This window comes from Cibotium barometz, chromosome 1 (assembly GCF_041138505.1).
Source record: "Cibotium barometz isolate CiBa-2024 chromosome 1, ASM4113850v1, whole genome shotgun sequence".
Taxonomy (NCBI): domain Eukaryota; kingdom Viridiplantae; phylum Streptophyta; class Polypodiopsida; order Cyatheales; family Cibotiaceae; genus Cibotium; species Cibotium barometz.
In genome coordinates, this window is record NC_141046.1 from 38,933,329 (window position 1) to 38,948,832 (window position 15,504).

At 43.1% G+C, this 15,504-nt stretch overlaps 1 protein-coding gene and 1 pseudogene across 1 annotated transcript in view; one reads left to right on the forward strand and one right to left on the reverse strand.

The window, feature by feature from the left end:
* The window catches only part of LOC147641975 (uncharacterized), a 54,137-nt gene extending 43,115 nt beyond the window's left edge, over nt 1-11,022 (reverse strand). The window contains exon 1 of the mRNA XM_086801647.1: nt 10,917-11,022. Within this exon, the coding sequence (XP_086657773.1) occupies nt 10,917-11,008 (92 nt within the window). The 5' untranslated portion in view covers nt 11,009-11,022. The remainder of the gene's footprint in view (nt 1-10,916) is intronic.
* A 267-nt stretch (nt 11,023-11,289) lies between these two features.
* LOC147641976 (uncharacterized) lies at nt 11,290-14,444 on the forward strand (annotated as a pseudogene).
* Nucleotides 14,445-15,504: the final 1,060 nt, after the last annotated feature.

Sequence of the window (15,504 nt, forward strand, 5' to 3'; positions counted from 1 at the left end):
AGAGCATCCAGCAGAAGCTTTCATACCTTCAAGCTCTTCAATGTCTGGGAATCTAGCAATAGCCATACCAAACGTAACCTATCATCACACTCAGCATCTCATAGGCAGAATCAACCAGTAATATGGTCTCTTGGGAATATGAAAAAAGCATTTCCACCAAGCCTTGATCCATCTTCCCATTGCTTGATAAATTGAGGATAATCAGGAAATTCACCTAACCGTGCAACCTGAAATGCTGCCCAACAACTTTTGTGCAATTTCGGTTGTCTCCACGGTCATATACCACCACCTAGATAGCATCATGTCCTCTACTGGTTCGTGGCAATCCAACAATTCATGGGTATGATCTCCCATTAATTCTCGGGATCTCTGGAGAAATAACACTCCTCCATCCCTAAAATCAGGTCTATTGTATCCCTAGATATCTTGTTGAAGGAGTAAAACACAGTAAAGGATCCTCTCCTAGTCTCAGCATTATCCAATACCTTCACCTATCAACTTGGAACATCCTGTTCCAATAGAGGTACTGACCAATAATCACCCCACAATGTCAGCCTTACGTAGCCCTTTCAGGGAATCACAAAAGTCAGTCCTCTTCTCGGTAGAAACTCAATTCCTCCCCAATTCTACTTAAGACCTTTAACTTTTCCTAACACCTGCTTCCGTACCTCCCACCCTTAGCTCACCTAGATTATCACTTCACCCTGGACAATATGCTATGGATCCTAGCATTCCATACCACTAGGATATACCCCATATAAAACTTTGCAAGATCAAGTCAAATTAATCCTTTCCCAATCCTTGTCTTGATGCGACTCTACCTTCCCTCATGTCACAGCCTCCCTATAGGTAGGCTGTGAAAGGAACAGTCAAGTCAAATTAACCCCTCACACACTCCCTAGGAGAGAAATAAATCCCATAACCATGTGAAGGTCTCTAACCTAGTGAGATGGTCCACCAATCAATCTCCCTTTGGATATGCTCTAACTATGCTCTAAAGAAATCATCTCATATCTCCTAACCATAGCAGGAGCATCTAAGAGATCAAAGGGTATACTGAGCTATTTCACAAGTACAAAGGTCAACCTTCAAAATAGACAGCACTCTACAACCTATCTCTAAAAATAATTCGTATGGGAAGGGCTATATAGTTGCCTTTGTCAATCTTGTGCTTCAAGAAGCACCCCCATCCATCAAGAGATTCATTGTTACCCACCCTAAGATATTCCGATACATCTAAGCTAACTGAATCCTTCCAATTAGCATCAAATAAAATGGAACAACACACTTAGACTGAGATACATACCAAATACACACAATCATTCAGCTGCATCCTAACTCGTAGATTCCTTTAGCTTGATCAAATGGGCTCCCTTCCACTTTGACTTGCCCTTAGCCTGTGGACACTTCGTCCTCATGTGCCCTTGCTGACCGCACGTGAAGCACCAGCCCTCCTTAATGTAATGGAGTGTCTGCTCCACTTTCGTTGCCTTCTTTGAATTGGGGTCTCTTGAAGTCTAGGGTTGACTTTGGGTTTCCGTTGGAGACTAAAAATCCTTCCTATGCTGAAAATTTCGTTTATGTTGGATTCCTGAATGGTCTATCGAAGAGGGTTGGTAGGGTTTCTTTGGTTTTTTCTGAGACACGGTCTCCTCATAAATCTTGGCATATCGGATAGCATCATCCAATGTCTTGCTTCGATTATTCCTGATCTAAAGCTAATATTCATCGGGCAATCCATCCACAAAGAGTCCAAGAATAGTGATGGGGTCCATGTGAGTTGTATGAGCCTTCAACTCTCGAAACTTTTGCAAATATATGTCAAAAGACATATTCTTCATTTCCAAGTTTTTAAACTTGGAGAAAATGTCGTACTCATCCTCGGCCTGCAAGAACTCTTCTCGAATAAACCGCTCAAAATCTACACACGTTGTGGGTTTCACACGTAACTCTTTCCACCAGGTAAGCGTCTTTCCTCTCCAAAACCATTGTACCAACTGTATCCTTTTATCCTCAGGGAAAGGGTGGACCTCAAAATGTGTGCCCCACTTGTGGAGCCAGGAGTCAACTCTCTTCTGAGTCCTCTGCTTTTTCTCCCGCATGTAGCGCTCTGGAGTAAAAGAGGGTGCAACCAAAGCTATCCCAACCCCCCCTGCTGTCACCAGACCTGCCAAAGTTTATCATAACAACCATGGTGTTAGTCAAGCTCGTAATCTGCTGCTCTAACAAGGTCATCCTTGCCTCCAAGTCAACCTTAGTGACTAGGTCATCGACCGTCACATGGTCATCCTCATGGCCATCATCAGATTGAGCATCCTCGTCCATCGCACGATCGTTCTCTATACTTGATCGACCATGACGAAACCAAGGTAAATTGCTACCGCTCAAGGAAAACTCAAGTGTCAAGATGAAGTGTCGCCGAATCCCGTTCATTCACAAGTACAAATCCCATTATTGGAAGCTTGTCGCGTACTCTCAGCTTTCTTAGCCAAGGTACCTTGTTTCGGATGTGAAGAACTAACAAGCAAACACCCTTTTTATAGTTAAGAAAGTTCGCTTTTTTAAAAAAACTAAGGTACTTTTAGTTTTTTTTTTTTCTCACGTGCTTCTTCTCCTCGGCCCTGCAGATCTAGGGGCCCTCCTCACCCCCTCCTCGACGCTAGACATCCTTTATGGACTCCTACCACACATCGATGGATAGCTCCCTCTCCACAGTCACCCCCCCCCATATTCTCTACACACACTTTATATCCACGATGATGAGGATGGTCATCCTCCATGATGAGGATGACGATGATGATGATCATCCATACATATCTACATTTACCTAAGGATTAGTGTTAGTTCTTTTTGTTATGTTGTCTTTTTTTCCATGATGAGATTCCATGGACACATTGTACACCTTTTGTCTCATAGACCCATTGGATCTTTTGCAAGACGTTAATATATCTTCTTCTTCTTCTTCTTCTCTCTCTTGCACTCTTATCTCCACTACATATATCTTCTTCTTCTCTCTCTTGCACTCTTACCTCCACTACATTGTACACCTTTTGTCTCATAGACCCACTGGATCTTTTGCAAGACGTTAATATATCTTCTTCTTCTCTCTCTTGCACTCTTACCTCCACTACATTGTGCAATTGTCAAGAACCAAGGTGCTGAATATTCCTTATCAAAGTATAATCCTATATGTAAGCTTCCACATGTTACAATGGTATCAGAGCTTTACCTTTAGGTGAAGAGATTCAAGCAAGAAAAAGAAGGGGGGGAAAAATCGATGTGCTTGGTGAGTTGTACTTGCTGTACCAGCTCTATTGCATGAAGACCTGCGGTTTTTGGGGAAGAATCAGTACCCACACGGAGGTATATGGATTATGTTGTTGGCTTGGCATTTCTACAACCTATTTTCCGGCTTGGTAGCCTCGTGTTGGGCTGTGTTATGGCATTTTATTACCCAAGGAGAATAATATCATGTACAAGCTTTGAGGGCCTTACTCTCCCCACGGGAGATGCCGGATTATCCATATACAAATGCCATAACACAGCCCAACACGAGGCTACCAAGCCGGAAAATAGGCTGTAGAAATGCCGAGCCAACAACATAATCCATATACCTCCGTGTGGGTACTGATTCTTCCCCAAAAACCTCGGGTCTTCCTCCAAAACAATCCCCAACAGCCGGTATTCTTCATGGGTAGCCTTCAAGAGAGAGAGAAAGAGAGTAGCCATCATTAGGGCAGCCTGTAACGGTGGTAGAGGCTAGTGTGCAGCAAAGAGAGCCTCTCTTAATGAAGAGAGAGGGCTCCAATTTATAGATTTAGGCCTCCCATGAGCTAAAATGGCAAGAGAAGGCTACAATGACAAGTGGAGAGCCACACAATAGCTGAAGTGACAAGTGTGAGGCCACTTGTCTCACTTTGATTCACTTTCTAACAAGTGTCAGGCCACTTGTCTCCCTTTGGTCCACTTTTTTGCCACATGTCCCAATCTAAGAGATGGGTCCTTCCATAAACTTTATCTCTAAAAATATCCCAACTGGTAGACATTCTGTCATAGGCACTTTGACAACTCTTGGTATCTACTCAATTCCAGATGTAATGACGCGAACAGAATTTCCATCGGAGTCGGGCCAAAATTAGCAACTCTCCTAAATTTTAGGAGTGTGGTCCTTTGTATTCTAGGATAATCCCTCATTCCCAAAGCTTGCACTTTCCAAATATTTAGACATCCTGGAGTCCACCAAACTCCTTTCATACTGGGAAATGTCCAGGCTGGTGACATCCTCCCCAACTTCTTAAAAGTTGTCCGCAACTTTAAGCTTCAAGCCATATATTCAAGATAACCATCAAGTGGGCGAGACGAGACAGTCTCAAAAATCCAATATAAGGGAAGAATCCATGTCCCAAAGAAATGAGTGAGACTAAATAAGTCTCCATAATACCAATATCAAAATCATGTCCCAAAATAAATGGGCGAGAATTCCATGGAAGATATGCTAGACACAAACACAAGAGCCAATTGTGTCTCAATCACCAATATCAATGAGATAATCATATGCCAATGAAAATCACCAACCAAGTGCTAAGACACTTAAATAAGTGCCATGCTGCACCGCCGCTGTGCAGAGCCTAAATTTGCACTGTTCTAGCATAGCTTCCCCAGTCCTCCAAGAGCAATTCTGATGCATTGTGTAAGATCCAAGAAACTAGTGCCTTGCACAGAAACATGTGCTATGCACACAAACTGGTGCCATTCAAGAGCACAAACCATGGTGACAGAAAAGCTGGTTCTTCTTAGTTCTGGCAATCCTTTCTCCCAATCCCAACAGTTTCCATGTTCTCCCATACAATCCCAACTCTGATCAACAAGCATGGTGTGGAAACAATGAAACACTCACTCCACAATCGCAACACAAATCCACGTGTATGGTGGAGTGTTCATTGAATTGCCCTCTCACAATCCCAACATGAATCCACATGCATGGTGAGATGAACAATGAACCTCTTGGCCTCTGTATGGGAAGATAGTGATTCTAATATGGCTTTAAAAAATAAAAAATAAAAAAATCCATGTCCCAAATAAACGGGCAAGACAAAACAGTCCCATAAGTCCAGATATCATAATCCATGTCCCAAGTAACATATCAGTCCCATAAGTCCAGATATCATAATCCATGTCCCAAGTAAATGGGCGAGACAAAATAAGTCTCCTGCCAACAAGGCATCGGTCCACATGACCCTTGGCATAGACATAAGTCCTGTGCCAACCAGGCGTCATGTCCACTTTACCACTTGCACTCTATGTTGGTACTCTGACCACACACCTTGGATGAGAGGTGGGCTCAAGTAACAAGATAAAACAATCACTCTCGCAGGCATAGATAACCTGGTGTTCCATAAGCATTTTACACATAGTTTATAGGCATTTCGGCCACCAATAGTTTGTAGGCATTTCGGCCACCAACTCACACTACCCTCTCAAGTGCCCATGTTCCCTTCCATCTGCTCTCTATTGTTCCACCCAAATATGGTAGAAACAATCTTCAAGAGAGCACGTAGGACAAGAGAACACTACACATGGCATGTTGTCCTCGACACTACCCTCTGAAGTGCCCATGTTCCCTTCCATCTGCTCTCTATTGTTCCACCCACACATGGTAGAAACAATCTTCAAGAGAGCACGTAGGACAAGAGAACACGACACAAGGTATGTGAACAATGAGTTTCATAAGTCCAATACATCCCAAATAAAGGGAGCTATAAAGAATAATCCATCCTAGTAAAAGGGAGTCATAAACATAATCCATAAACCTGAGGATGGATCCAAATCCCTAGAAAAGAAGTCCAGGAATCCATAGACCTGTATACCATAATCCTTGTATACCATAACTCTTACCACATACTCCGTGCTAACCACACACCTTGGAGTAGAGATGGACTTTTATCCATAAAAGCATCATATCCATGAGATATCCAAAGATTTCTTCTTTATAAACTCGAACAGATTCGTCCATAGAAATTGCTTGTGAAGCCCAATATCTATATAAATCTCGTCCAAAAAAGAAATCTCCATAGATATAATCCATCCCAATAAAGGGAGCCATGAAAAGAATTCATCCCATTAAAGGGAGCCATAAACAATGTTTCCCTGAAACCATCTCAAGGCAAACAACAACACCTTTCTCCTTGCATGGCTACACAAGGATTAGTGAACATCAAAAACACTTCATAGCAAAAGCACTAACTTTTCAAACTCAAAGTATACTTAGCTTTTCTTTGCCAGGTTGGTCATGAAGCCAAAAGAAATATCTCGTCACCATATCCTTAACATATCCTGAGATATATCTCCATATAGCTTGCTTGTAAGCTTGATAATATAATCCACAATATCCATATGGAAAGAGTGCTAAACGTGTGCACATAAAGCCAACTCCATACTTCCAAGATAAATTTTGTGAATTCATAAATCCTTAGACCAAGCTGTCTATTGCTCATGCTCTTGCTTCATAGGCTCTGAAGTGGCTGGCCATGCTTAATAGCAATGATGGTAAGTGTGGTCCCCACTTGAGATCTTTTCTCTTCCTTATTAATAGAAGGAAGCCTCCGCTTCCAAGAAAGCCTATGCTCTGACACCAATGTAACTCGCAGCGGTGCCCGGGGGACTAGGGCCTTTGACACACTTGTTGATACCATCAATGCATATTAAAACATTTAAACATGGCCACAACCTTAACACATATCCATCATCACTTTGCATAAAACATAAAAGCTGAACAAAACATCCACAAATGCTGAAAATGGATCTTGCACATGTGACACCGCATAGAGGCCGGAATGGGCGTCCCCCTCCCTCCCCCCCCTTGGGTATTTTATTACCCAAGAAGAATAATATCATGTACAAGCTTTGAGGGCCTTACTCTCCCCACGGGAGATGCCGGATTATCCATATACAAATGCCATAACACAGCCCAACACGAGGCTACCAAGCCGGAAAATAGGCTGTAGAAATGCGAGCCAACAACATAATCCATATACCTCCGTGTGGGTACTGATTCTTCCCCAAAAACCACGGGTCTTCATGCAATAGAGCTGGTACAGCAAGTACAACTCTCCATTCAGCTGGTACAGTAGGTACAATGGCTGGTACAGTCGGTACAGTAGCTGGTATAGCAGGTACAATGGCTGGTACAGTGGTTGGTACAGTAGGTACAGCAAGTACAAATGCTGGTACAGCATGTACAGTGACTAGTATAGCTGGTACAGTGGCTGGTACAACAAGTATAGAAGTTGGTATAGGCAGTACAATGGGTGGTACAGCAAGTACAACAAGTACAAGGACTGGTACAACCAGTACAATGGCTGGTACAGTAGGTACAAAGGTTGGTACAACAAGCACAATGGCTAGAAATCATAATAAATGATTAAATACCCTTGCCTTCAGTATTTCTTCGCGATGGAAGCCTCCGAAACAGTCCCCGACAACCGGTATTCTTCATGGGCAGCCTTCAAGAGAGAGAGAAAGAAAGAAAGAAAGAAAACTATATTAACGTCCTTTAGAGGCCACATCTGACCTATAGGACTAATCAGATACAGCCATGTGATTACATTCCACTTCGGGCGCAACAAAATGATAATAGAGATAAAACTAAAAATAGTTCAAATTCCCTACATGACCGTAGGAGAATCCTAGATAACATGAAGGATTTCTCTAGCAGCTACTCTTCATTACTACCATGTTTGGTTGTCCTGAAATCTGCAATAACAGCTCTACCTCTACGGTAGACTGCCCATTTTCCTTGTTTCCTTGCTTCGTATACTTTATTGAGTTCTTGTTTCCTGTTTTTTAGTTGAGTGGCTGTGAGTTCATCCGCCATCCACACCTTCGTTCCCTTAAGTGACCTTGTTTGCTTCATGACTTTAATTTTGTCTTTCATATCTGCGTACCTCAAAACCACACGTTTTCCTTTGATTGCCACTGAGGGATCTCCAATGTCGATGAAAGGGATAGCTCTGCACAGCTTTCTTTGTAGAATCTCGCATTCCGGGACATAAGTATCATTCGCAATCTCCTCGTCCTCCAATACCTCCACCTGTTCCCAACCCTCTGACAAACCACCCACCCTAATTTCTTTTGCAATCCATTGCTGCTCGTTCTCTTCATTAATCTGTGATATTACTTCTTTAATGAGAATTTCTTTAGGCTGTGGATCAAGTAAATTTACCTCCTCCCTGTTTTCTTTTTCGTGTTGTTGTTCCTTAATCTGTTTCTCCAGGGTTGAAAGATGTTGTTTTGTCTGATGTAGTTCATTTTGCAAGGCTGAATTTGTTTGCTGAAGATGTTGAATCATGCTCAGGAGTTACCGCTCCCATGGTGATGGTTTTTCATTGGGTTTGGTAGGAGGAGAGATAAGGGTTTCGGAGAAGGTTTTCTTGCTGGCCATGTCAAACTGCTGGACTGTTTGAGAGGTTGCTCTTCACGAACCCCACCCCCATGAGGTGCAAGCCCTTACCTGCTTGGAGGTGGGTTACAATCCTACCCTACAACTAAGGTGTGTAGGGTAGCCGGTAGAGGCTAGTGTGCAGCAAGAGAGCCTCTCTTAATGAAGAGAGAGGGCTCCAATTTATAGATTTAGGCCTCCCATGAGCTAAAATGGGAAGAGAAGGCTACAATGACAAGTGGAGAGCCACACAATAGCTAAAGTGACAAGTGTGAGGCCACTTGTCTCACTTTGATCCACTTTCTAACAAGTGTCAGGCCCATCATTAGGGCAGCCTGTAACGGTGGTAGAGGCTAGTGTGCAGCAAGAGAGCCTCTCTTAATGAAGAGAGAGGGCTCCAATTTATAGATTTAGGCCTCCCATGAGCTAAAATGGCAAGAGAAGGCTACAATGACAAGTGGAGAGCCACACAATAGCAGAAGTGACAAGTGTGAGGCCACTTGTCTCACTTGGATCCACTTTCTAACAAGTGTCAGGCCACTTGTCTCCCTTTGGTCCACTTTCTTGCCACATGTCCCAATCTAAGAGATGGGTCCATCCATAAACTTTATCTCTAAAAATATCCCAATTGGTAGACATTCTGTCATAGGCACTTTGACAACTCTTGGTATCTGCTCAATTCCAGATGTAATGACGCGAACAGAATTTCCATCGGAGTCAGGCCAAAAATAGCAACTCTCCTAAATTTTAGGAGTGTGGTCCTTTGTATTCTAGGATAATCCCCCATTCCCAAAGCTTATACTTTCCAAATATTTAGACATCCTGGAGTCCACCAGACTCCTTTCATACTGGGAAATGTCTAGGCTGGTGACAGAGACCGTGTCACAAAGCCATCTGGGGAGAGACGTAGAAAATGATCGCGATAGTGGGCCATCTTCGTGCCTAGTGGTAGGGGGGGCTGGACCATGTTCTTTCTGCATCTAACCTCACGATGTCCTGACACTGGGCTTCCTTGCTTCACCCCATATACAACACCCCATCCTTGCTTGAGAGAGAGAGAGAGAGAGAGAGAGAGAGAGAGAGAGACTACCACATATACAACACCCCATCCTTGCTTGAGAGAGAGAGAGAGAGAGACTACCACATATCAACACATACATTGCCATGCATCAGACAATGCATATTAGCTTACCCTAATAACATATGATAGTGTGGTTCTCCAAAGAGAGGTTCTTTTAAGAGCTTGCTTAGGGCATCAATATATGGCCTTCACTTTTTGGTTTAGTAAGGAGCTGCTCCCCCCTTCATGGTAATAAAAGAATCGTTTTGTTGGCGAACACAAAAGATGATCAAAATAGTGACAATTATGGACTGTCCTGTCAAAGATGGTGTCAAGCATAACTGTTCATAAAGATCATATCTGCTTGACTTTCACCGTGTTTCTATAAACAACTCGCTTGACCAATCAAAGCATCACAATGCTCTGTGGATCTTTGTAGAATTCTGAGTCTAAAGCTACATACAATTCATCAGCATTGATGGCATATCCTAATGATTGCTGCCCAATGGATCCATCAGTTGTGAGCTTTGTCCTGCATCTTACATTCCACCATGCGATCAAAATCCCCACAACCACTCTACAAAGAAAAAGACACTTTCTTTTGTAATGTGCTGACACGTGTTAGACAAGAGTAGCTCCACCAATCAAGCAGCAGGAAACTTTCAGCTGGCAAGGCTCCACCAATTAGAAAGTATGAGATCATCAGAGCTTCAGTCCATTAATCGAAACAGCGCTTAGACAAAACTGAAAATGTGTGGTACCTTTGGCCTTCACTCAATTCCCTATAGAAAACATCTAAGCATGTATTTTTTTAGGTATGTGTGTGCATGTGTGTGTGTATCAGCATATGACGGTCAAGAACAGCGGCCAGCCATACTTGGCTCAATGTGGGACGTTTCCCTACGTCTTCATGATCAGATTTAGGCCGGTTTGCCTTACTGTTCCAGCAGGGATCCACTGGCTGCAGGCCATTCCCTACTTACTGATTATCAGATTCTTTAAGAAGATGCCAGAATACGTGTTAACTGCAGACCCTATAATTTCTTCAGGCTCCATGTGGAATATTAACCACAAGTTTGAGATATGAAACAGTATAAGCCCTAAAATTTTCAATCCACTGACTTTCTATATGAGCCGCTAGAGTTGTCGGCAGTTCTTTTAGTCATTCAACAGGCTATAGGCACTAGAGCGACAGCTATACAGCTGTGCAGAACTAGGAACGCAGAGTTTTGAGTGAAGTTTGTAAACCCTGATTTCTGCAGGAGAGAGAGAGAGAGAGAGAGAGAGAGAGAGAGAGAGAGAGGCACCGTTCCACTTGGGGGTTGGATTCTCTAAACCCTGATTTCTGAGGTTTTGCAAACAGAGAGACTGCATTAAAGACAGAGACAGAGACAGAGACAGACAGACAGAGAGGCGCACCGTTCAGCATGGAGGGTGTTGAGGGGACCCTGGAATCCGCAAGCAGCAGACACGCCTTCAGGCCCGAGGGTGCAACGAGCCCTCCCACACATCTTCTCCTTCTTCGGTTACGATGACGTTCAAAATGTACATTCGATTACCCGCGTACTTTTGGTGAGACCGCAGTTGGGCTTCAAGAATCTTCCACGTGTGGCCCAATTGTAACCTGCGCGAGCCCGTATATTGAGCCACGTGGTGCACAGCAATTGGTGGCACGCTGTATTTTTTACGAACGCTTTTCTTGAAAGCTCTATAATTTCTGTTGAAGATTCCCTCTTTGGTCCTGTTGGGCCATCCTCGCCGACGAGTGGAACATGCAGCCCGTCAACCAATCATGAAGAAGGATGACATGCTGCTACTACAGAAGAAGTGTCGGGAAGAGATGGTGGGCAAGCCAAATTCTGTCGCTGTAGGGAGGGGTGGAGAATGTTCTCCAACTTGATGTTCCTGCCGAAGTGAAGAGATGCGGTGACAACGGCCTGGGGGGACTTTTTACGTCCGGCCTGGATGGTCCAGCAAAGTAACTGCGGTGCACGTTCGTCTTCGAAGGCTACGTGGTCCCACAGTCTCTCCCTCTACATGTGCTGCACGTGTTGCTCTTGCTTGCCGACTTGCACACTGCACACGAATGCTCCCCAGTGTCGTAGTCTGTGCACAACTTCACAACGCAGTCTGCGGCAGGCCCCCAATTTCCATTTTTCTTCTTTCCTTTGTGATTTTAAGTAGGTGATCAGCGTCGGTGTTCAGGAGAATATTTTATTTTCTGATCTTAAAACTTGCAATTTTAAAATTTACAAATTTTTCTTCAATATTTACAGGTTTTTTTTGCTAAAATATAACTAAAATGCTTAAAATTTTGTCCATCTTAAAAATTGCAAAAATAAAATTTATAAGTGAAATTATGAATTTTGCAGGTACATTGTTAGGGTTTGCAGGTTTTCTATGAACACTGATCAGCGTGTTGTCTGGATGCCGCCTAGGTCAACCTATTAACTTCATCCGGTTTTTCTAGATGCCTAGCTAGGTAAATTTTAATTCTAGAAATCATATAGGGTAACGGAGCCAATAAAATGACGGGCCAATTGCGTTACACATTTTGGGCACTAGTGAGCGCACAAAAAAAAAACAACAACAACAAACAAACAAACAAACTACCCATATTAATACCAAATTAGCTGTTCCATATTTACACATATATCTGTAAATAGAAAAGTGATTCGACATCACGATATTGGTCTGCGCACCCTCCACGATTGGCCTGCGCATACATATCTTCCGGTCCCACCTGTAACAAAATACAAGTGCCAAGTTGTCAGTATTTAGCATCCTTAACTACCCTACTTACTCCACAAACACACAACAACAACCATTCTGATACTTCAAATATTCTATCATTTAATAACAACAATCCAAAAATGCTTCAGGCAACCAATTGAATTACATAAGTTGGATTTACAGAAATCAATGGTGTAAGCACACTTACATACTTTCTACCATCAGATTTCGAGTGTGCTATTTCCAATACAACTTACTATTTAGGATTCCCTCTACTGTTGCAAAGAATAGCTTGCCCTCTATCCCCACTTCAGATTAATGTCCTACACCAAGCCCCCCTGTGAGTGTAAAAGATGTCTATATGAGAGACACCCAAAGATTGCTGACATTCTCTGTGCAAATATACTACTTCATAAGAATGGAGATCGTGTGCTGTTGTGGGGAGTGCATGTAAGACTTGCCTTCTTGTGCAAGGCCCTAAAGCAAAAGCCCTCTCCTGCCCCACAAGTCCATTTGCCACTGCAAAAACAAACCATGTCTTTCTCCACCCCAATCTCATACGAAGCCTCCCTTGCTACAACCCCTAAGCTAGCTTCTTCAGAAAACTGCAGCTGTGTACTAAACGTTCTACACCTTAATAGGATGAGAATGTTTCACCTCCAAAAAGGAAGTTCCCACTGAAGCAATACGAGAATCTCTTGCAACAATATCAGTAGAGCAAGCAAAAGCACTGGCCCCACCCTCTCTTATATTACCATCAAGAGCTGGTACCAACCAATCAACACCTCAACAAGCAACAACAGAGCCTCCATCTAAACAGCCAAGACCCAAAAAGAGGAGCAAACAGTGGCGCGGGAAGAAGACATGGTCAAAGCCCTTGCAGCACATGAAGTTGGACTATCCTTAAGGAAGTGTTCCTTACAGTTTGGAATGAGTACAACAGCCATAAGCAATTGGGAAGTAGTTAGAACTTGTAAGAAGAAGAAAGGCCCGCCCAGGATGCTGACTACATAGGAGGAGGATGCTCTACTTGAATGGTGCTTCAAAAAAGCTTATGCAGGTCAAGGAGTGTCAGAGTGAAAGATGTCAAGCTGAAAGTGGCAAAACTTTGCCAAACTAGGCACACATTATTCACCGAAGGCATACTAGGGAAGAGTTGGTGGGATGGGTTTCGTAAGAGGCACCCCGAGCTTGTCTTCCAGGTGAGTGATCCCTTGGAACATTCTAGGACAGTCAATTTTCGACCTGAAATTGTGGCAAGCTTGCATGAGAATATAAAGAAGCTATATGAAGAGCACCATTATCTCCCAACCAACATTTGGATCACGGATGAAACTAGATTTCAAGGATCAAGGGATAAGGGCATGAGGGTCTTGGCAAGGAAAGGATCCAAGGCAGTTTATGGATTGACAACCGACTCCCGGGAATGGATGACAGTTCTATGTTGTGTCAATGTAGAGGGTCAGTCCATTCCGGGATACTATATCTTCAACGGTCAAAGACTTGGGGGAAACTACGTGCGAGATTGTGAAGAAGGTGCTCTGTAATGGCCATGCAAAAGAAGGCCTGGATGACTGGTCAATTATTTCATGCATGGCTTGATCATTTTCATGATGTTATTGGAGGCACTATAGGCTTTGCAAACAGGCACTTACTCATCTTGGATGGCCATGGAAGTTGTGTATCAATAGTCATTGTGGAGAAGGCATGTCAATGGGGGGTTGACATATTAACTTTGCTAGCTCATCATCCCATAAGCTACAACCTTTAGATGTTACACTCTTCAAGTCATTGAAGACACATTTCCGCAAAGAAAGGGAAATATGGCAGCATAGGACCAAGAGTAGCCAAGCAAGCAAGAATGACTTGGCTTCAATAGCAGTGAAGGCTTTCAAGTTGACATGCACCGAGGAGAACATTAGAGCTGGATTCAGGGCCATAGGGATATGGCTTCTCAACCCACAAGCGGTGCGGTTTGATGGTGCAATTTGCAATCACCTTAACATTGTGCATCCATTGGCGGACAGCCTTGAAGATGACTTGTCTCAAGTGCCAAGCACTCCCATGGAAACTGAGATAGAAGGGCAAGCTATAGAAGCAATAACATCAATGGTGAATGAAGAGCCAATTGCCATAAATGGAGAGTCCAAATGCCTACGGCCCACAGATGATGCCATAAGGACATTATATATTCTACGGGTGTACCAACAATAGACGTTTGTGTCTGGAGAGCTCCACAGGAGGCATTCGTTGATTATACTAATAGGCTGATTCTCACATCAAGTTAGTACATAGAAACCATGAAATCAAAGAATGCTAAGAAGGATGAAATAGCAAGGGCAAAGGAAGAGGAGAATTGAGAAAGAGAGGAAGAGACAAGAGAATCTTGCTGCTACAGAGGAACACAAAAGGCAAAGGGAAGCTACATGGGAAAAAAGAGTTGCCAAGATGGCGTGGGATGCTCAGGAACAAGCATTTGAGAAGAGTCTATGAGCAATTCTATGGGAGGGTGCAACGTGCACAACGTTTCAGCCTATGCCTCTACATGTTGATGGGCCACACCATCACATGGCACGAATGGCACGAATGGCCACACCATCACATGGCACGAATGGCCCACATACAAAAGATGTGGGAAGCTCAAGGCACCATTGCTGCGTGCAACCGAAATGGGTTGCCTAGGTGATGTTATCTTATGTTATGCCCCTTTTTGGTACAATCATGCCCCTTTTTGTTTATGTAATGCCCCATCTTAGTTAAGCTTTGGGAATTTTATGCTGTACATATATGCCTATCCCCCTCTCGTTATGTAATGCCCCATTTTGGTTAAGCTAAGGGAATGTTATGTTGCTCATATCATGGTGCAAAACATGATGTAGGTCGTCTCTCTCTCTCTCTCTCTCTCTCTCTCTCTCTCTCTCTCTCAATCAATCAATCAATCATGGTGATGTTATCTTATGTTCTCTCTCTCATATCATGCAGATTCTATTTTCCTCCTTAACGATGTTTTCTCATATCAATACCTTTAATACATTGGTGATCATCACATAAGGGTAGTTGCAAATGCACGTTTGTGTTTTCACGTCATCCCATACAGCTTCAAATGTAGAAACTGAATAGATAGCCTTAATTAATCAACTTCTAAACTATTATTCAAGTCATGTACTTAGTAGAGATTAACTAATATAATCCCCAAGCTTAAGGACCCTATACTGGAAATTAATTAACTCACTTCCTAACGTACATTTACATTAGCATAAGAAGATTTCCATTA